Genomic DNA, 22,323 nt, shown 5'->3' on the forward strand with positions numbered 1-22,323 from the left:
TGTCCCCCACTGTCTTGACTGGAAGAGAAAATTCAGCTAGTGGGAATGAGGTCATGAGCAAGGATTTAAATCCAGAGCTGCTTGTCTTTCAGAACCACCGTTCACCTAGGATAGAGTCTAGGACGTCTCCGTGCGATGGGCTAACAGATGCTCACCACAAGGTTTCCAAAATCACCCTGATACTTGCCACTCCTTGGACTACAATGCCTATCCAAGTGGTAAGAGAATTTACGAGAAGCCCAAGTCCAACAATCTTTATCAAAACACATGATTCAGATATAGCTGGTCCACCCCTTCGCCCTGTGGGAATTGGCACTGGCCTCTCTCTGTCAGTGAATCCAGTCTGCTGCTCAGGACTGCTTTCTACCCAACAGCAGTGGACAACATCTAGTCTGAGGCCTTCCCAGGAAGCATGCGCTGTGGAAGGTGTATGCCCTGATGACCTTTTGACAAAGATACCAGCTCACACCACATCTTCAACTCACAGAGCCAGAGAGAAGGCATGGTGTCCATCTATTGCTGTCAACATTGCCTCTTTTGGATCTGGAAGGAAAGTGGTGAAGGTTTCCATTCCATTCTAGGAACAATCACAAATGAGATTTTTAAGTTGTGTTAATCAAGCCCTGTGGATTCCTTCTTGTAATCTTTCTGCTGTGTCCCGCCTACCTGGAGATGACATAGAGGACAATCAGAAAGCTACTTTTGTTCTGCTGTCACCAAGGCTGCAGTTACCACTTCATCCATCCTAAATGAAGCTGAGTGCTCTGATCTGATCCAGTAAAGCGCTTAACTCGTGACTCATTTTAAGCATTTGGGTAGTCCTGTTGACCAACAGGACTTAATGCTAAGCATGTACTTAAATGTTTCGCATAACTGGGCCATAGTGCTCAGCGCTTAAAGGTTCAAGACTTTAGAACCAAGGACTGTTTTTCCTCTTTGCTAATCAGCCTGGGACCCAGGACAAATCCCAAGTGGAATTTTTCTTGGATTTTTGTGTTTCACTGTTTCCATTTGCTCATTTGTCAGATTGTGCTGTATTTCTAAATGGTTAATTCCTGTTTTTGTAACTTTCAAAAACAGGGATTACTTTTAAAAGCCAAAATACTTAAGGGTGTAGAAAGAATTCTTTTCTTTTTCCGTAGGAAAAGAGAGAGACCACCCTTTCCTAAGGGAAAAGAAGGGAATTTAGTCTCCATAGCTTGTCAAATTTGGACATTTCAGCAACGTTTCTAGCAGAGAAACTAAAGGAAGTTAAAGAGGAATTTAATCTGCCTTCAGACAAATGTTTCATAAGTAAATATTTAATGATGGTTTGTAAAGGCATAGGATTCTGGTTTCATATCTGCCACTCACAGGTTAGGCGTAGATATTGGGAATTTTGAGGATGGAGAGGATACATGCGAGGAAGAGATTGTAGCAGTTCTGGAAAAAGAAATACTGGCTGCTATCTATGTGTTTCCCATATATATTTGCAGTCAGTGGTCCATATCAGATAATTATATCCTTATGTAGAAGAGAGAGCATGCAGTGGGAGGAGGGAAGAAAATTTTTAAAGGTAACATAAGAATTCCTCAACCATACTGTGAGATGCTTTGCAAACAGCCTAGTGTGTTTTATTCCACCTATAACAGGGTACATAAGCTTTACTGACATGAAGAATAGTACAGTGATATTGTAAACTATATATAATCATAGTATTAAGTCCAATTATTTAATTTGCTAAAAAAATTTTTTTACCTTTTTTTTTTTTTTTTTTTTTGTATTTACGTTTATCAGAAAAAGGTCAAATCAAACCTTGTTCTTATTACAGTCTATCTGGGCAGAGAATTTGGACTCAACTGCATGCTTTAAGCAAAGGCATTTTAAATCTGGAAGTAATTGACTTTTTCTGGGCTTTGGTACGTGCTTAGCACTGAAAGATTTTCCCTGAAGTTCCAACAATCTCAGCAGCATGCCCAGGACAGGCAGTGGGGGGCAAAATATGTGGAGCTTGTAACACTGAAGAACAGAAGCTGGAGAAGAGAGTGGATTCACACAAATACTTAAAATTGTTTTTCTTCTAGAGAAATAAAAACGACACTTCTCAGAAGACAAGCCATCTCGGGGCTATGTTAGCTTCCAGACTGTCTGTATAAATACAAAGTTGTGGCATCCAGAGAACATAGCTATCCTAATGACTAAAATTTTTCATTCAGTGTTTCTGTAATAGCTAGAGCTGCCCTGTACTGTCATGTAAGTGTGTATATAGCATTGTTTTAGTTAAAATGAACATTTGTTTTGAGACGGAGTTTTTATTAATTCTACATTAACTCTAATGTAAGAGATCTTACCATAATGACAGCATAGCTGAGTGTACGCAGTGAGCTCAGAAAGAGTGAAAAACTTCATTTGAAGTAGAGGCAGAACCACTGCTTGTTTCTGCACTTGCATTTTTAGTAACTCGCTTATTTGTTACACGTTCCATTTCAAACAGGGCCAAGTTCATTTTGTGGTTTTAAGTGTGTTTGCAAGTCTTCATTTAAGAATGAGTGCATTGTACAGTGAGTGGTTGAAACTGCAGTGCTTTTGTGGCTGAAAATTAAATTCCTGATGATGGGCCATGATTCATAACAGAAACAAACTTGAAAGAGATTTTATACCTGTCATGTGCCATAGGAAACTCTAGTAGGTTACCTGAGGAGACCTGTGCAGTGCTTTGTATTTGACATTAACACATCACGTTCAAAGTAGGAGTTCGGGGGACCTCTTTGAGGCCCTCCTCTACGCCAGAAAAATGATGTTATTGGCCAGTGGCCAACATCACAGAGTGGGAGCCAGTTTCCATACTGCTTTCAAACTGGTGTAACGAATGCTTCAGTGAAAAAATGTTGCAGTTCTGATTCTAGCAATTGCTGTAATAAGATTTCTGTTTGAAAGCAGAATGGAAAAGGGGCCCCGTTAGTGCTACTGGGACTGCTTTCCTCCAAGTGTGTTGCCATAGCCACTGGTGTAATGTATGCAGTTTGTGCACCAGTTTTCTTTTCCAGTATTAAAACCTGGATATCAGGAGTATTAACCTTGCAAGGGCTTCTACTTAAAGCTTTCAGAAGAACTTCTTCCACTGTGGTAGCAGCTCTGGGATGGGGCTCTGAATGTTCAGTATTATTTGTGGACAGTGATTTTCAGTAAGAACAAGGCACTGTGCGCTCCAGTGGCAGCTGAGTGTGACTCACTGTCCCACACCCCTGCTCTCAGATGTCTCCATTCATTTTTTTTCAGAGAAAATAACCATCTTTTCCAGTAGATGTCCTTTGCCTTTTTCTTTCACCACAGATGTGGGAGCAGGAAAACTAAGGGTTGACCATTTCTTCATGTATCGTAGAATTTGCAGTTTCATTGCTAACAGTTCCTGAGAAAATGGTCCTGGAGTGGTATGTGGAAAATTATGGGAATTTTCTGTTTCTCAGGTAAATCTCTTTTTTTGGTCAGACAGAGATAGTAGATGATCCACAGTACACAATGAAGAAAGTCTAATGCCTTTAAAGCAGCTTTTCTAACACAAGCATAGAGACACAGTATGTGGCTGTGCACTCACTCAAGTATATTCAGGCCAACAACATTTTATCTCAGTGTTAGTAGCAACAGTGTTAAATATAAATGGCATAATACAGCAGTACAGTAGACAGACCTACAGCCCACAAGTATGGAGTTTTTCCTTCACTAGAGAAAACCAAACCAAAAAACGCTCCCCCAAATTGTCCATCTTAATTCCATACCCTTAATGAGTAGGATAGATCAAAGAAGTAAAGGTTGAATGACAGGACATCTGCATTCCAGTGGCAATTGCATGTAATATTAAATAGGCTTTAATGATAATGTATTTCTTTACGCATCCTGATGATTAATGGACTAGATTTATTAAAAACTTAGGTCTGCTGTACAGTGGTCTTCCCTTCTCCTTGACAGTGATTACAGTGATGGCACTTACTCATTTCTCTTCCAGTGCTCATCATGGATTATTCTAGTACAATTTGAACATCTGAACTGGGCATGGTATTCTGTGCATTTTTCTGTATATGCAAAATATTCCTCTCATACCAACTTACAAAAAGGAACCAGAATGTCAGGCTAGGTATGGTTGTCAGTCCTCTTAGCCAGTGGTGATCAAGGAGACAGGGCAAGGTAACGCATGAGGTCTGGGGTCCACGCAGGAGGACCAGTCAGTGTGTCAGGACAGCAGGAGAAGAGCTGGGCACAGGCCTCCCTTTGACACAGCTCAGGCAGGGCTGGGGCTGGGGCTGAGCCTCAGTGGAGGTCCCAGGCCCATGGGCAGGGGCAGGGGGACTGGCCAGCAGGCTGCCAGGGCTGCCAAGGCCCGTTGTTGCACTTGGGCCCCGACCGGTAGGTGTGCATCCTGCTGCACATACGAAATATCAGGTATACCTCTCCTTTAGAAGATGCTATGTGGAGCTAAAAAGTCATCTAATACTTCTGTCCAGACAGCTAGTGTCATCACTGGTTTTCTAAAGCAGCAGCAGAGGAACATCTTTTCCCTCCTATAAAAAACACCCTGTCAGACTGCTACAGAGTGAGAATGATTTGCAAAGAGAGATCTCTCTAGATACTATTAATTTTCCTGTGTACCTCTATGTCTCTGAGGCACAGATTTACCTGTATCTTTTATCAGGCTTCTGCTGGAAATACTGTCCTTTTTGTTATTTCACTGATTCTATTGTTTCTTTCTCCACCTCTTAATTCTCTCACACTATACAGCTAATCTCGATTTTTCACTTCTGTCTCTGCTAATTGCACTTTGCCTAGATAGAGTTACTGGTTTGAATTTCTCATCCTCACTGAAACACAATTCCATTAGCTCACAAAATGAATTACACAGTGCGACGGCCCAGCCGGCAAGTGCAGTCCCGTGTAGCAGCCAGAGCTCCAGAAGTCTGTCCATCCGTATTTGCTCCGCTGTGAGCCATGTCTGCAGCTAGGTCTTGCTCATGCCACGATTACTGTTTTTGTCTTGCCGTTGTTCCCTCGCTACATAGGAAAACAAACCTGCGGGAGATTATATACACTGGAAAAGAATAAATTGCTGTTGGCCTGCAGAAAAGCTTATTTTTTGTTGAGAGCACATTACTACGTTCTTTATTATTTTACATTTGATTAAACATTGATTAGTAACAGAGTGCATGGGAGAAGTAATCATGCAACCAGTTCTCTTAAAACCAGGAAAGTGAGCAACAAACAGTATGATGTCTTAGAGGTGCACATGGATTAGTTAGCAAATATCTTGGCAGTGTTAAAAGTGAGTAGTGCAGAGGACTGTTCCCTTAAAACTACCCTCGATATTTTTGGCTGAGGTCTTCCTGAATCAGAGATTGATGAGAGTACAGTAAATAAAATTAATGCAAGCATGTTAGAAATATGGCCTGAAAAAATAAAACAGATGTTATGCACTCTGTATAGGTGCAAGTTCTGACATTCTTCAAGAATAATCAGCTGCATAAATACAGGATGGGAATAAGCTGGTCTGACAGCAGTTCTTCAGAAAAAGTTCTGGAAGCTTATAGTAGATTGCAAGATGGATGTAAGTCAGTGAGTCCATCGTATTGTGTTAAAGATAAGCACAACATATACAGATGCATGAGGAAGATTATGGCTTGAAAGTCACCAGAAGTAATCTCTGTGCTGCCTTCTGTTGGAGAGCCTCAGCTGGAGTATTGCAGCAAGTTCTAAGAACCCTGCCTGAAAACACATGGAAATGGAGAAAACCCAGAGGAGAAAAATGAGAATAATCAGAGGTCAAGAAGACACAGCCTATGTGGAATAATTGACCAGGTCAGGGTAGTTTCTCTGAGTGAAGGTTGAACTTTCACTTTGAAAATAGTTTACAAATGTATCTAAAGCTGCAGCAAATGTAAAAGGAATTACCTCCTTTCGGTGGTGAAGAGGGCATTATGTAATGGAGTGAAGTGTTAGTTATGTATTTTCTAATTAGATATTTGGAAAAATCTTCCTAATGGTAAACATAATGAAGCACGGGAATAAATTGCCTGCGGAGGCTGCAAAGCCTCTGTTATTGGAAGTCTGTTGAGAAGAAGCCATTCAGACATCTGTCAGGCACGACGGTGTTATCTTGCTTTGAAATACAAGGATGTTTTAGAGGACCTCTGGAATTCACCATCTGCCTTGTGATTTAGGGATTATGATAAGCAGTGATGGGACGCTTTTCTTGGCAGGATCCGCTAATGCAGCTTATTCTTGCTAAAGACCGTGGAGCTCTACCATTTTGTTTCCAATTTCAACTTCCAATTTCAATTTCCTTCTGTTCTCCCTTTTTTTTTCTTTCCACAAGCATCATCCCTCCAGTGTACCCCCAACTGTAGAGTTACTATCTCTCCTCACACTTGTGAATCAAGTTTATGCAATAATTAATCCACTTAAAAAAATTCAACTTTTTTTTTTTTTGGTAGATATATTTGAAAAGCAGTGACCTTGGAAGCACTGTAGATGAAGTGGAGCAACTGATTAGGAAACATGAGGCTTTTGAGAAACTTCTGGCTTCACAAGATGAGAAGGTATAAAAAAAATCCAACAAATATTCTGCCAATCCAAGAGCTGGAAGGATTTTTTTTTTTTTTTTTTTTTTTAATATGGCAACAATATAAACTGCTGACAGGTCTGATATGCTTGAACCAGAGAGAGATTGGGAAAGCTTAATGAAATAAGAGGCAGAGAATTAGAGAAAAGTTTTAAACATTTGCTGCCCAATTCCTGGTATATTGTCTTGCAGTAGACAGGCAAACCTCTCAGTAAGTCAAATAAATACTGGGACTTACCAGAAGAAACATTAAATGTAAGCCATATTTTGTGTCATGTATACCAAAGTCTCTGCTTCTTTCATAGAAATACAATGTCTTTTAGAGTAAGTAAAGTACAATACATCAGAGGGGAAGGTTTATCTAACTATTTAAATATGTATTTTATATATAATGTCTGTACCAAACTGGCTAGTATCCTTGCACTTGTGATAGAGGCTTGATGGCTCACCAGCATGTAAAGGAGCCCACCTACCTGTTGGCTACTGTTTTAATTCACCCAGGCTAGATTTAAACTCTCACACCTGGGGCTATGCCTGGGATCCCAGAGGGGAATGAGCTTCCAGCTACCTCCCAATGCCTGACTTCCACAAAGCTTTCCCCCTTCGTTCTGTTTTTTATGAGAGCTCGGGGATAGCCAGGCTTATTCAATGACTCCTTACATTGGATGATCAAAAGGGTCAGGACTCCTGCAGCTGAAACTTTAATTCATCTAAGTACCTGGGATGCACTACAGAGGCAAATGAAAAGGCAGTCCTAAATGTGGCATAGTACGGAGAGAAGGGATGGTGGCAATGCCGGGTAACATATCCCTGCCATTCTTAGATCCTTCTAGCAAAATAGATAATCTTTTAGGTATAGATAAGAGCCTGTTTTGCTGGGTTTTTTACTCCACTTGAAAGCACAAAGGTGACTGTGGATTTGTTGCCTCCTCAGATGATATCTCTTCAAGAACAGGCAAGCAAGCTAGAGAAGGTCGGTGGACTGGAAGGGTTACAGATCCAGCACAAACTGAACGCCATCCTCGAGAGGAAGCAGCAGATCAAGGATCTATCCCAGAGCAGGCGGGAGAAGCTGCAAACTGCCCTTCTTCTGGCATTTTTCTACCAGAACCTGGCAGAGGTGAGAGGGGTGTAGATTGGGAAGGGGGTGGAAGGCTGGGGAGCTGCCTACCCCGGCTGCATGAGGTGCTTGCCCTTGCCAGAGACTAGGTGACTTGATAATCTACTCAGATATGGCAACTTCTGTACTGCTACGCTCCCCCAAGGGGTGAGTGCTCCAATGCCACTGCTGTTGCTATACCCCATCATCATGTCATTGTGCCCGTTGCAGCCACTTTACACATCAGGAACTCTGCTAAAGTAAAACAAACGAAAAAATAACTGCCTCCCTTGGCGGGAAAAAGTGGTATTTCGAACTGGGGGGATACAAAGTGTAAAGGAATATGGAGGAGGCCACCAAGCTTTACTAGAGAGTGTTTGCTGAAGACCTCAAAGCCCGTGCTCTAACAGCTCTTCTGTAGACTGGCCTCTGTAGAACATGCTAGTCTCTGCTTGTCTCTCCAATTTTGGTCTTAGTCCTGTAAGTATGTAGCTCTGCTGCTGGTATAACTGTTGGAAAAACCTACTGGGTCAATTTTTCAAAGGGCAGCACGATGTATATGACTGAAAAATGTGTTAGCATCCAGTGTGCTGGCATAAACAACAGGCATGCAGGCTCTGTGAGACATTTTTAAACCTTCTTATTGGTCTGGACACACCCCTTCTCCTGTCCTTGAAATGTCCCCCACAGTTGGAAAAAAAAAAAAACTGCAGGTGCTTGGTCGCCTCCTAGTCCATGCAAAGGACATATATCCTGACACAGGTCTAATCAGGATTGTCACCAAAGGCAAACAAATACTGGTAATATGGCTGTTACTGACAACCAAATTTTTAAAAAGAGAGTAATCTAAAGAATAAGCAGCTTCTAAAATTCCATTTATAGGATGATATATGTAAAACTCACCTAAAAGTAATCAAACGTTTAAATACCCTCTTCTTTGGCTACATTAATGAGCCAGAGCTGCACTGTTTTTTAAATAGATCGTACCAGGAATTATTTACACAGTCAAATATTGTCCCATATTATGTAGCCATACTTTTCCTGTCACTGGAAAGCCACTTCACAGCCAGTCCGCCTTGTAGACTAGCAGAGGAAGCAAATGGACTGAATGATGCATTGCACAGTGCAAATATTTTTGAAAGAGCAATGTACCTCTGACGGAAAGGTCACAGGGCTGCAAATACCCTCTCTGCCAGGGAAGCTGTCAGGGATCTCCTGGGCATACAATCAAATCATTAGCTAGAAATATTTTTGCATCTCCTCCCATCTCTCTGTAATTGTCAAGTCGGTGCTTGGGATGGGATCCCCCTTCATTCTGTTTTTCTGAACTGCATATATATAGCTGAGGATCTGGCCCGCTATGTTAAGTAATGTTTCCCTTTTCTCAGCTAACATTCTCCACTTCCACTCAGCCAAGAAAGAGTCCTCTAGAGAGTTTTTGCTCTTCAACTAGCTGCTCATTTACCTAGCCAATCTAAATTCATTGCCTACCACTGTAGAATGTGAGTGCCACAAAGAAATTCAAAAAATACTGTTACAGTGATACCTCTCTTCCTCTTTGGAGGGTAGCATGGAATGTTTAATTTCATTTTAATGATGTTCCGGGTGTATAAAAGTTCTTATATGAAAATAGTTCCCAAAGGAAAGTTAAATTGCAGAGATGAGTTTTGAGTTTAGCTGTGAAAGCAGTGAGGTCATTGCTTATTCTTACTTATTAGGAGAACAAATCCCAAAGCTCCGGTACCACTCCCCTGGAACTCTTTCTCCTGCAGTCGTCTTTAGTTATATCCATTGATCAAACAGAATTTTTGTATCAGTAGAAAGCAGTGATCACTGATCACTAAATGACTCTGTTCACTTCTGTCATTAGTCCCCTGCTTGTTACTGACAGCAGGGGAAAAATCACCCCTTGAGTGGCTGTGTACTGGGGAGCCATTGGCTTCTCAGTCCGACTGTACCAACAGCTTCTCCCGTTCAAAGGAGAAGTCAGTTAATGTCCTTAAAGTGTTAATGTGTGGCTGGGTAATGGGAGAAGGCCCTAGCTTGTGAGGAGAGTATCAGAAATGAAAACAGTAGGTGACAGTTTGCTGTCCTGGACAACCTTGACATAAGGCTCTTCTTTGAGTTTCTAACTGTACTTTGGAGGGGAATCGTTTCTGTAGACTATGCTGTTAATGAAAGCTATTTCTGTTACTGTTGATACAGCCATAATTTCAACAGCTGAAACAACATTTCAAATCATTAATTAACAGGGAAAATCTTCCTGTTGTCGAGTCTTGAGTGCATTTAGTGCAGTTCCATAAGGGCAGCTGAGAGACTTTGATAAAGCTGACCTCAATTTGCTATTCTTATGTAGCCAAAACATTGGTGTACTTCAGCAGTCTGCGTAAAACAGGATCAGTTACAAGATATCTCAAGTGCTCAGTTCTCAGTGCTTTGACAGATAGAAAATATTTTCTTCAGTGCTGAGGGTTGAAGTTTAGCAAACTTAAAAAAAAATATGGGCAACTAACTATCTTATTGTTTATTTTATTCTCCCTACATTTAAATCCTCTACATTTAAATCTTAAGATTCATAAGAAAGAATTTCTTGAGAGAAACATGAGCCCATGTAATGCTTACACTGTTAGTCCTCAAGACTCACCTATGTGTGAATCCAGCATTCCTCCTTAGAACATTTTGAATGAAGAGAAGAAGCAAATACAGAGTTATATTTGCTCAAGGGTCTAATCTAGAAGATTGCATCATATGTTTATGGCTTGTGATAAAATGTGGGGCATGCAAGGATTTTTTCATTTTTCTTGTGAGTATATAAAAATTATTTTCATTCCTTCTAGCTTTTATTTCCTGTCAGGTAGAATAGCCCAGAAGGGCAATCTCTCCTGTTGGTTCCTTGCTCAAGTTACCTAGTCCAGGCATAGACAGTCACACAGAGCAATGGTATATTTTGGAATAGGCCCCTAGATGTTGCAATCGTGTTAATTGGTGCTTCACATGGCTGCAGGCAGAAGACTGGATCAGTGAGCGCATGCAGAAGCTAGAGGATCCTTCCTTACAAGACCCCAGCAACCTGAATGACAAAATGAAGCTGCTGCAGAAACATCAGGTCTTTGAGGCAGAGAGTCTAGCAAATGAAGAAATCATCACAGCTGTTAGTAAGGTAACGTTCACGCTCTACCAGTGTTTTTAGAGATTATTGAAGGTTCTGTCCGAAGAAGGACAGGTAGATGGAGTGGACAGGTAACTTGTTTACCAGCTCTTTATCAGTTTTTCTGCCTGTGTGACAAGAACATAATTACAATGTCATGGAAATGGAAAGCTGTTAACTTCTAGCAGGGAGATTTCTTAATTCCTGTACCCAGGGAGCTCCCATCTTTCCTTATTACCCAAATAAGATGCCACTGACTGCTTCTTTGTCTGGAGTGCTTGCTTCTACAAAAGGTAAATAGGATTTTGTGCCCAGTTTTTGAATGTTTTCCTTGAAACTGAATTCAGTTGCAAGGGGTGAATCACATAGCTGAAGGGCACAGTCATCTGTAATACCTCTGCTGGAGCTCCCACTCCATGAATGTCATCCTGCCGGGAAAAAAATAAAGTTTACTGTTCTTTATTTCCTCCAGAAGTAAAGGCTTTCTAGCTGAGCACTGTTAGTGGGGAGGTGAGGATTTACATTAGTGATTTATTGTGCGGGGCAGGTTAAGAAAGCGAGAGACTCCTTCTAGAAAGGTCATCTAGCATAGTAATCACATTACAAATTAGTAGCAACCTTCATTTCTAATTCTGTCTTCTGATCGTTAAGAAAGGAGAAGCCCTTGTGTCAAAAGGCCACCCCAAATCAGCAGAGATCCGTCGTCAAGTCCACATGCTTCAGGAGCATTGGAAGAAGTTGAAGAGAGCTGTTGCTGCCCGTGGAAAGATGCTGGAGGATAGCCGAGATTTCCTGGAATTTCTCCAGAAGGTGGACCAGGTGGAAGCCTGGATCAGGGAGAAAGTAAGTGGATTCTAGGATTTAACTCAAGCAGCACACTAGAGACCTGTTATTTAACAATGAAATTTTGGTAAGTGTCACCTTTTGGAGTGTTTTCTTGGTGTCTCTTGCCTAGGAGAATCAGGAAGTGCTCTACAAACAATATTGATCCAACAAATTCTAGAAATATTCTGGAGTGTTTCCATGTCAAAGCCAGTTGGACCATACTAGCACATCTTTTCGTTCAAGAAGTGCACATAAAGAGATTGTGATTATTGGTGGTGTTTGCATGCACATCTCTATGAAAGCAAACTAGAATGAAAAAGACTTCAAGCATTTGGCAACTGACATTTACACTCACCTTATACTAAATCTGAAAATTTCTCTTTCTAATAGTGAAAAAGTCACTTTATTCACCAAGTTTTCGTGCAGTGGCTACATTTGATGATCAGCTTTAGATTGGAAAGGGAGGTGGCAATATGGCTTATAGGTATTTAAAGATCATAAGCTACAAGGTGGTGATTTGTGGAGGCAGAACATCACAGAGCTGGCGGGTCGTGGTGAACTGAGGGGAAATCCCTTTTGCTGCATCAGCTTAAGCACTGGGGAAAGCTGTATGCTTGTACTCTCAGCCTAAATATTTGCCTATTGAACGTTTCTTTCCCCAGGAAGTTATGATTAACGTAGGTGATGTGGGAAATGACTATGAACACTGCCTGCAGCTCATGAAAAAGCTAAATGAGTTCCGTGGAGCAGCATCAGGGGTAAGAGGTGTTTTCTGTGCCTGTTCCTACATCCTTTGTGAGACTAGAAGCAGCAGTCAACTTTTCAGCCCAGCAGCGTATCCACATGGCAAACACACTTCAGTATGCTGAGGGGTGAAGGGTTGGGGATTTGTAAGCTATTGAAACAGCTATTGTTGGCTATCATTGTGCCTTCTGCTTTGATGATGTCTAAACAGCACTGTCAGACGCTTCTGATGCAACCTGAAAATTCAGATTACATGACATGACTGAAAAGCTGGGTGCGTACAGCTAAGGTCAGATTTAAGTGAGCAAATTTCAGCTTGGGTTATGAAGTCTGCAAGTCATGGTGACTTCCACCCAAAAGTGGATTTAAAAAATATTTGTTTCAGCTGACTTTCTTTGAATCTGCAAGTTGATATAGACCTTCAGTGGACAAACTCTTCAAAAAAGTTGACCTCTCTATCCATATATCCTATATCCATATATGACCTCTCTATCTTCTATCTCCTGCATTTCTCCCTTTCCCTCATCATGAGAACAGACAAGTTTCTCATCCTCCTTCATGCAAATGAAGTATAAATCTTGTAGGGCCTTTGCTGATATAGCACATGTGGTAGGCCATGAATCATAATATTAATAATCTGGCATTTAGTAAAATAAAGCAATGGTTTACACTTCAGATAGCAGCAGTGTGGCAGGACAGCTGCACAGTTTGTATTTCTGTGCTGGATTTGAGCCTCCTTTATGGTGGGGAGTTGCACCAGCTGCCTCTCTTGCCCCAGCAGGATGTGCTCACCTGGGCACCAAACCTTGTGAGCACTGTGGAGCAGGCTCTACCATGACAGGGGCCTGCTGGTGATATACTTCAGCTCCTGCCACTGAGATCTGTAACACCATCCACGAAGGGGATGCACTTGCAGCAGCCTCTTGTCCTCTTCCTTTGTATGAACTGATACAGATGTAGACAAACGGGTCCCAGTGTCACATAGGAAAGATTGCTGTGCTGATTTGCTAGCCTGAAAGCTGCGATGAAGGTCTGGAAACAGGTGTATTAGGAATTACTGAGTGAAGTTTACTCTGATGTTATGTTCTAATACTCCCTTTACTCTCTATTCTTTCTTATCTTGTTGCCAGTTCCTGTAATGGTAGCTCCCATCTTTTCTTTTTGTTGCCTAATGGCAGCAGAAGACAATCCTCTTCTATGCAGAATAATAGCAGAGAGATGCCTAGCACTGAGGAAGATACCCTGGGCTTCCTTTTCCAGAGCCCCACAGAATATCCAGCACTGAATTAGCACAGAGAGCCAAATAAATCAAACTTCAGCATCAGGGAATCAGTGAAGTGAAGAGACCCTTCAGTCACCTGCTGAGCCGTGAGCTAAGGAATGGAGCAAGGGCTCTGCTATAGCTCATAGTAACCCTACAGAAAGATGGCGAAAGAGACAGAAACAACGCAGTGTCACAGTCAGTGCAAGTTTTTGAAAGTCTTACCATAAACTGGGGTAGACCCTAAGGGTGGTGTGTGTGCTACAGAAAACTCTTGACCATAAATACTGTCAGCTTCTAGCCACACCTCCCGTACCATTCTCCTATGAATCCTACAGAGAAGGGCTGGTCGGGACTGTGATACCCTTTAGCTGATGCATAATTATACAGTACATCAGAGTGGTACAAACAGAAACAGGCTGGCCCTCGCATAGTGTGGGCATCCATCCAGTCTAGGTTTCCTCACTGGACAAATCTGAGATCAGGACAGGGAGCAACCATCCTGCATTAGTGGCTGCCAGTTTTTCTATTCATAGTCTTTGACATGGTGCTGCTAGTTCCCAGGGGAGGAGACTGCAGGGTTTCTGTTAAAGGAATATCTTACTGTCTGCTGCTTTTTTTTGTTTACTTTACAGCTGTGTATGATAGTATTTACAGCTGTGTATAATAGTAGAGTACATATGAAAATGTGCATTTTGGTATGGACATAGCATAAATAAAATACAAAGGGAGTCAGTACTGCTATTAACAGTCTGCTGGCATCTTGCAGCTGTGCTTCAGTTACACCAGTGATTGATGTGTCTCTGCTAAGTGTGCAATTTACTGGTCTCATAAAAATAGAGAATGTTAGAATGTTTTTGAATTCTGGAACAGTGTTCAGTGTTGGCCCTCAGTCATGCTCCACTATAGTCCAAATTATATGTGCTATGTGCAAATATTTTCCTTTCTACAGTACACTGGTACATGGGAAGCAAACTGTCTCAAAAGTTTAGCGTACCTTTTAAGATACAATGATCCTGCTTTAGAAGAATAAGTAATGACGTATCTTGCAACCAGACTTATGGGTTGTCTGGGTTTCTCAAGGCTGTACAGATTTTAATCCTGTCGTCCACAGCACAGAAGGCACTGCTGGATAGCAGCCTATCTGGAAAAGCAGTGAGTAGGCCCAGAAGCCACAAGTCTCTGACTTTTTGATGGAGGAACAATCTGCCACACATCAGCTGTTCCACAGTAGCCACTTATAAGACTAATTGCTGCTCCTGTGTTTCCTCAACAACTGAGCCCCTGCTGGAATGCTTGGTTTAGATAGGAAGCTCTGAGGGTCCCTGTCTAAACCTAGATTACCTATGTGTCTATAGCCATCAATGCTCTTCCTTACCTCTACTCTCTTCTCATCCAGCACTCATAACAGCATGAGCAAACATGTCTGAAGTTTTTAGTAGTGGGTCATAACACTTGCTTTACTGTTATTGCTGTTTTTCATGTCTCGGTGGAAAGCTCAGCAAGCATTTTGAACACAAGCCTTTGCTCCTTTTCTCACTTTACAGGAGATGACAGTGGATGATGCACACATTAAGGCTATCAATGCCCTGGCCATGAAACTGGAGAGACAGAACAAGGAAGAAACAAAGACAATATATCAGCGCCGAAAGCAGCTCAATGAGAAGTGAGTATGTCTTTAAACTTCTCTCTGAAGCAAAAACAGCAAGGGAAGATTAGGCCTCTGAAGTGGGCTGAGATAAGAGGAGAAGTTTCAACACATACTTTCTCCTTTAACGTCTTGGCTACCAAATATCAGGCGGTGGAGCTGCCTTTCAGGACCCTTAGCAGTCAGCCAGAAGGTTTCCTAGGACAGCAGGGACAGGTCACGTTTCTAGCCTTGGAGGCGAATACGCTGTGTTGCAGCACTTTGCAGGTTGCATTCACAAGGCGAAGGCACTTAGGTCTGTCCATGTAGTCGTCCTAATGAAGTTCATCTTACTCCTACTAATTCATAGCATAGTGCTAAAGATCCCAAAATCTAGATTTAGAGGAGATATATCCAGATGGCTGGATATTTATTTTGTCAGGCTAATGCTCTGCCTCTGTGAAGTCTCTCTGTTACAGGGTAGTGGAGATCAGTGCACAAGGCAGCTCAGAAATCCAGTCTTTTTACTTAGACTCGAGTGGCATGAAACTCGCTTGTGGAAGTTCTCACCTCTAAAATACTCTTTTCAATAACAGGTGGAACAGTTTCCATGGTAACCTGAATGCATACAGAAAGAAGTTAGAGGGAGCCCTAGAAATTCATGCTTTAATCAGGGAAATTGATGATATCACAGAAAGAATTAGTGAGAAGGTGAGTTCTCGTGTTTTTATTGGACGTGATAAAATTTTCTTTACCATTCACCCAGGTTCTGTTTTGGCAACAGATGAGAAACCTAGGCAGCCTGATGACTAGAGAGTATCCTGCAGTGACTTTTGGTCATTTTCTTTGTACTGGTTTTGTAGGGTGGCTAAAATTTCATCAAAATAGTTCACAGATTACCAACTCTAAGGCATTCATGGTTAAAAATGTAAATGTGAAATATATTTTCAGGAATTATAGATTAGGGCTGCAATGTGAGGGGATGCTATTTTTAACCCTCTAATAGGAGGATACAGAGAAGATGAAGCCAGACCCTTCTCAGGTTCACAGTGAAAGAATAGTCAGTAGACACAAGTTGCAACAGGAAAAGTTCCAATTAGATGTAAATGGGAAAAAAAAATCAAATTGTGAGTGATCAAACACTGGAAGAGGTTACTCAGAGAGAGCATGGAGTGTCCATCCTTGATAATGTTCAAATCTCAACTGAATTGAGCCCTGAGCAACCTGATCTAAGATGGTCCTGCTTCGAGTAGGGACTGGACTGATGACTTCCAGAGAACCACAATTCTTTTGTGATTCCATGATTCTAATAAATATTCTCTAGTCAAATGATATTTCCAGTTAAATATATATATATATTTATCTTCGTGACTAAATGTTATATCCAAAAGAGGTGTCCATGGCCGCCTTTCACACTGACTAGTAGACATAGATGCTTCTAGAGCTCAGGGCATTCAACTGATTGCTGTCCTCTTGAAGGTGCAATGAATCACGCTCCAACAGTGCCTCCTCCTTTCCACTGATGATAAAGGGAATTAGGTAACTAACTGAGCAGTGGCATCTCTGCATTATAAACATAAGAAGGGGCAGGATGCAGATCTAAGAAGCTAAGAGGCTGGAGTCTACTTTTTTCTGTGTTGCTGATACAAGGGTACATCTCCTTGAGACAATGCTGAGACACCAAGTCAGTTACGAAGACCAAAAGCCAGTTAGATGAGCTACCCTAAAGGTTTTTATAAATGAATTACCTACGCAGATAGAATATGTACTGGGTCCAGTACTGTGTCCAGTTGTGGGCTCCCCAGTACAAGAGAGACATGCAGCTACTGGAGAGAGTCCCGTGTAGGGCTACGAGGATGATCAGAGGGCTGGAGCACCTGCCCTGTGAGGAACGGCTGCGGGAGCTGGACCTCTTCAGCCTGGGGAAGAGAAGACTGAGGGGGGATCTTATCAATGTGTACAAGTACCTGAAGGGAGGGTGTCAAGGGGACAGGGACAAACTCTTTTCAGTTGTCCCATGTGACAGGACAAGAGGCAATGGGCAGAAACTGAACCACAGAGAGGTTGTGGAGTCTCCTTCTCTGGAGATATTCAAGGCCCGCCTGGATGCAACCTCAAAGCTAACTTCAGTCATTCATTCAGTTGTAGCTTGGGTATCTCTCCCTGTTACCAAACTGTGACATGTACACATACTAAATTTGTGACTATGAAAAGTTATATAAAAATCTCATCATATTCCATTTTCTCTGTCAGAAAATGCAGGTAGAAATGCTTGTCCTTGTTTATGCTATTGAGGTAAACAGAAGAAAAACACTGCATAAAAACTAATTATTTTATGCGCGTAACTATGTGCCATCTATTTGTATAATAACCCAGTAGACAAACGCACAGTGGGGCTATTTCAGCTTACAAACAAGTAGTTTGAATGCTTTGATAACAACTTTTACTAATGTATTTCTTAATTGTCTAGGATTGTATTTCTGGTAGAATTTTAAGGGTCAATTTTTTTCCATGTTTTCATGAAACTTGTACTCCTGCAAATCTCTACACAACAAAAGAATCAGAAATACTTGGCTATTTTGATCTAGGAAAAAAAAGAGAGAAGGAAGACTAAGATATGTAGGGAAGCATTCCTGCCTATGTTTCACATGTGAGTGCCCAGAGGCACCCAAATAAAGAAGGATTGAGACTGTTTAAAGAGTTGTGAAGTGTTATTCCATCTCTGTAAAGAGTGCAGACATAAGGTTGAAATTTAAGAAGGCAATTAAAAAAGTTAGATTGCAATAAAAAGAGGGAGAGAAGGGAACAATTTGAAATAATTGAGATATGGTCCTTCTGCTTTTTGCCATCTTTGCCATTTGCACCTCCCTCTTATCCCCTTCAGAGTGTATTAATACAAGCATTGGATTATGGGAAAGATGTGGAAAGTGTGGAAAATCTGATTCGAAGGCATGAAGAGATGGAGAGAGAAATCAGCGTTATTAAGTCCAAGATGGAGGTAAGAAGTGGGGCTACACGGAGGATACTATAACAATGTTAATTTTTGCTTCTTGGAAATACGATGTAAAAGTCAACACAACCCTTCAGTTTTGTCAGCATGAACTGCACTGCATTGAGAATGCAGCAGGTATAGTAGAGCATGAAGGTTTCTTCTCAGTAAAATGCTGTGATTCTTTATCTTATGCCACTTAATACTAATTTATTGTATGAATGAAGTATCTTCCTGATGGACCAAATCTAACAAGAGAAGTCCCCTTTTAACATGTTTTTTAACATTGTTTTTCTGGCACTCATCTACATGCCAGATTACACTGCCTCTTGTGTCTCTTGGAAAGTGAGGAATCCAAATTTAACTCTCAATCCCCATTTTCTGTACTGACATGAACCAAAATGTTGAGTTTAGCTTTATTTAGAGCTAAACTGCAGTGCATATGGTTTTTGGATGTAGTCATTAGAACAGAAAATCTTAGGTTATCATTCTTTGGTCAGCTCTTGTTCTTGCAGAATGGCCAGTTTGCATGTTTAATCTGAGCATTAAAAAGGGGTCTGTGATTTAGACCCCCTAAAATTTACAGGTGAGCTCCTATGTAATTGCATATTTTTTTAATATTTTCAGCCGAACTGAAGTAGCAGATAGAATTAACAAGGCTGTATGGAGAAGTGCTGCATGGAAACAGAAAGATGAGCAAAGTTTTAGGGGTTTTTTGTTTATTTGTTTGTTTTTCTTTTTGATACTGCTACAAGTAATATCAAAAATATAATATCCATATTTTTCTTACGGATTAAAACCAGCCTGGGACATTCTTCTTTCTATATAATTAAAATTCTTCGTTTTCATCAACTTGATGGGGTTACAGAAGAAAGATAACAACTATAAACTTGAGTTAGTGAGTGTCCGTTTACCAGGTTGTAGTAAAGAAAACAGCATCAACCAGAAGTCTACATTGAAAGTGTTGTTTTGGAGCTGCTGTGTTCTGAAGCAGAAACAACAGAGTTTTCAATCCTATGCTGAAAGACAAGTCTGGTTGCTCCTGTGTGCTGCCATAACTCCATGACTCTCATTATCCATTTTAGTTTAGACTAATAGAGATTATAATTAGCACTTTGTTCTGTGTTTGTCTCCACTCTGCAATACTGTTTTCTTAATCATGGATTAACATTTGTTTATGCAAAGCAACACACACAACTGTTTCTGCACGTGGACAGTTTCCTGCAAATACCTATGTATCTTTTACATGTTAAACAAATCCTTTTGTATATTTTGTTGTTGTAATCTAAATAACCAATTTTGAAAACCAGGATTTTAAAAGTAACTACTTGTGCTTGAAGGCAAACTCAGGAATAAGTATAACCATTTGGCCTAAATTCACTCTACTATAAATCTCTTCCCAGCCATTGGAACTGGAATCTTTCCGCCTTTCCACAAGGAATCCATCCATAAATGACAAACTGACTATGAAGCAACATGAGATGAAAAACAACTGGCTACGACTCCAGGGGCAGGCCAAACAAAGGTGAAAACTTTTAATGGTCTGAATATCTCTAATCAGGAGCAAGGCTGCTCCCTAGGGTCACAAATCTTTCCAAAATTCTTTGAGGATCCTATACAAAATCTTACACAGGCATCTAAGACACCTGCACTGAAACAAGGATGACTTGGTACAACAAAATTTCCACAGACATGATTTCAGGAAAACCAATCCAATTCATTTTTATTTTATTCCACTAAATAATGTTACTAAAATGCCTCCAGACCATCAGATGAAATCTGTCATGAACCCTATGTGCAAGACTTATTTTTGGATTGTCACAGAAGATTCCTTTCTTGGATTTTTCCAAAACAGCAAAGGCTTAGGTCTGAGCTGGAATAGTTGCTGAAGGCAACTCTTATGAAGGTTTTTACAGCTCTTGTCCTAATGAACTGATATAGAGAATAGGGTAAGCATATTGCCTCCAACCCAGCATGCATCTCTCTGGTTTTTGATTTAAAAACGAAGCTGTAGGGGAAAGCTAGCGGGCTCAAATTCACTTATACTATTCAGCTTCATCTGGAAACGGGGAGGGAAAGGAAGCTAGGCAAATTTATGTTGGCTAATGCTAAACTGCATATTGTGTGGCAGGAAAGAGAAGCTGGCCGCCTCCTATCAGTTGCAGAAGTTTAATTCTGAGGTGAAGGAGATGCTAGACTGGACCCAAAACATCAGAGGCTTAATGGAAGCAACAGGGCTTCCTAAAAGCCCAAATGAAGCGGAAAGCATGATCGAGGAGCATCAGGGGAGAAAGGCAAGTATCATCATTGCTCCCAGTTGAATATCCTGGTGGACTTTCCCATGGGAATTACTTGCTGCAGACAAAGCAGGACCTTGTTGCATGCACCTGTCAACAACGTGGTGAACAAACTGTTTTCAGGAGCATGCTAGGAACAGAAGTCACCTGGGTATTGACAGAAATCTGTCCCATGGGCTGTTTGGCTATTCGTGCCTCTGCCAAAAGTCCCAGAAAGCTTCGTTACCTCTCACCTGTACTTCTGTTCAACTCTACAGATAAAAGAAAAAAGACTGATCCTGCCTCAAGACACACTTAAGGCTGATCTGTTTGCTCAAATTGCCAAAAAGCATACTAGTTGGTGCTAACTTTGGGCAAACTTTTGCCATTTAACTCCCTTTACCTGGCAGGAAAATAAAACCAGCAATTTGTTTCCCACAGGACACTAAATTGCCCTTGAGTGGTACTGTACATTCGTTACTGAAATGCTTCATATCCCCGTACAAATTACCATACGTTCATTTAGTGGCTAATTTGGCTAATATTTTCTGAAAGGAGTGGTATTGTTAATTGACTTCAGAAAAAAGACCTGTATTACCATTTTACTTTCTACCCAGCATTATACACTTCATTCTACTGTGTTATTTTTTCTTTGCAATAATGTTAGCTTTTCTAAAAGGCATATTCCCAAAATTATTAATAATATCAAGGCCAAAAATCCAGTGCTGTTTGGGTCCCATTACTAATACAAATAGTTTATTAGGATTATGATTCAATTCTAGACCTGAATTGAATGTCTAGGACCTGATGTCCCCTCCTCTTTCAGTCTTCTGTTTTAACAGTGCTCTTTCATGTCACACGGTTACTCAACCATACTAATAATTCTTTGCTACAATAAAAATGCCCCAACCACTAATATACTCCAATTTTGACAACGTCAAGATTTAGGCCTTTAATATATATTAGCAAAGGAAGCCCAACAGATCTAAGTAGACAGTCATACAGAGAAGGAAGTAATCAGGAAATGTATTCTTTTGTGGTATGTTCATTAAACTAAAATTATAGATAAGACAACTAAAATTATAGGTAAGACAAGATGGATTATTTTTTCATTCAGGCTAGTGGTGCAAGCCACAGTCCTTAGGAGAGTCTAGAATTAACCGCAAGGTGCTAATCTGAATAAAAAACGAAGTGGCTATCTTCTTACAGATGTTAGGTAAAGTTGGCCAACCCAAATAAAGAATAAACTCTAAAAACAACAGTGTTAATTTGAAAGATTTATTAGTCCATACCATAGTTTTGAGACCATTTACAAGTTAATGCACATTGTTATTTCGGTGTATAGAGTTATTTCTTATTTTCAAATGGTTTACATCAGGAATTCCACATTCAGTTTGCAGGACTCTCAGTTGCTTGTAATATTTTTACCTCAAGGATTCAATATACAGACATAGCTCGATATTTTTCTCAGACCGGAGGAGAAAGTTTAATATATTTCATTTTAATCCTAAGAAATAAAGTAAAATAGTGTCTTTAATACAATAGTCTAGTCTTTGGCAGGAGAAGAAAAATTCTAGGCACTGTTTATTTTGTAAGAACTACCTTTCATGTTGGAAGATGGGGAATACAGTATTATGGATGTTCAAAACCATGTTAATTTAATCTAATCGTTTTCCATTCTGTTCCTAATTGAATCTCAGTTTTGAATTGTAGGAGACCAGTTGTTCCTAGAGCAATAAAGTCATTTATTGTCCACATGAACTTTCTC

The 22,323-nt window shown here is 40.7% G+C and overlaps 1 protein-coding gene across 1 annotated transcript in view; it reads left to right on the plus strand.

Moving 5' to 3' along the window:
* SPTBN5 (spectrin beta, non-erythrocytic 5) overlaps window positions 1-22,323 on the plus strand; it is a 97,863-nt gene that overhangs the window by 50,113 nt on the left and 25,427 nt on the right. The window contains exons 34-43 of the mRNA XM_062575883.1: window positions 6,459-6,563; window positions 7,521-7,706; window positions 10,690-10,845; window positions 11,485-11,676; window positions 12,321-12,416; window positions 15,211-15,329; window positions 15,887-16,001; window positions 18,175-18,288; window positions 19,683-19,804; window positions 20,411-20,573. Coding sequence (XP_062431867.1) covers window positions 6,459-6,563; window positions 7,521-7,706; window positions 10,690-10,845; window positions 11,485-11,676; window positions 12,321-12,416; window positions 15,211-15,329; window positions 15,887-16,001; window positions 18,175-18,288; window positions 19,683-19,804; window positions 20,411-20,573 — 1,368 coding nt within the window. The remainder of the gene's footprint in view (window positions 1-6,458; window positions 6,564-7,520; window positions 7,707-10,689; window positions 10,846-11,484; window positions 11,677-12,320; window positions 12,417-15,210; window positions 15,330-15,886; window positions 16,002-18,174; window positions 18,289-19,682; window positions 19,805-20,410; window positions 20,574-22,323) is intronic.

This window comes from Rhea pennata, chromosome 5 (genome assembly GCF_028389875.1).
Source record: "Rhea pennata isolate bPtePen1 chromosome 5, bPtePen1.pri, whole genome shotgun sequence".
NCBI classification, from domain to species: Eukaryota; Metazoa; Chordata; class Aves; order Rheiformes; family Rheidae; genus Rhea; species Rhea pennata.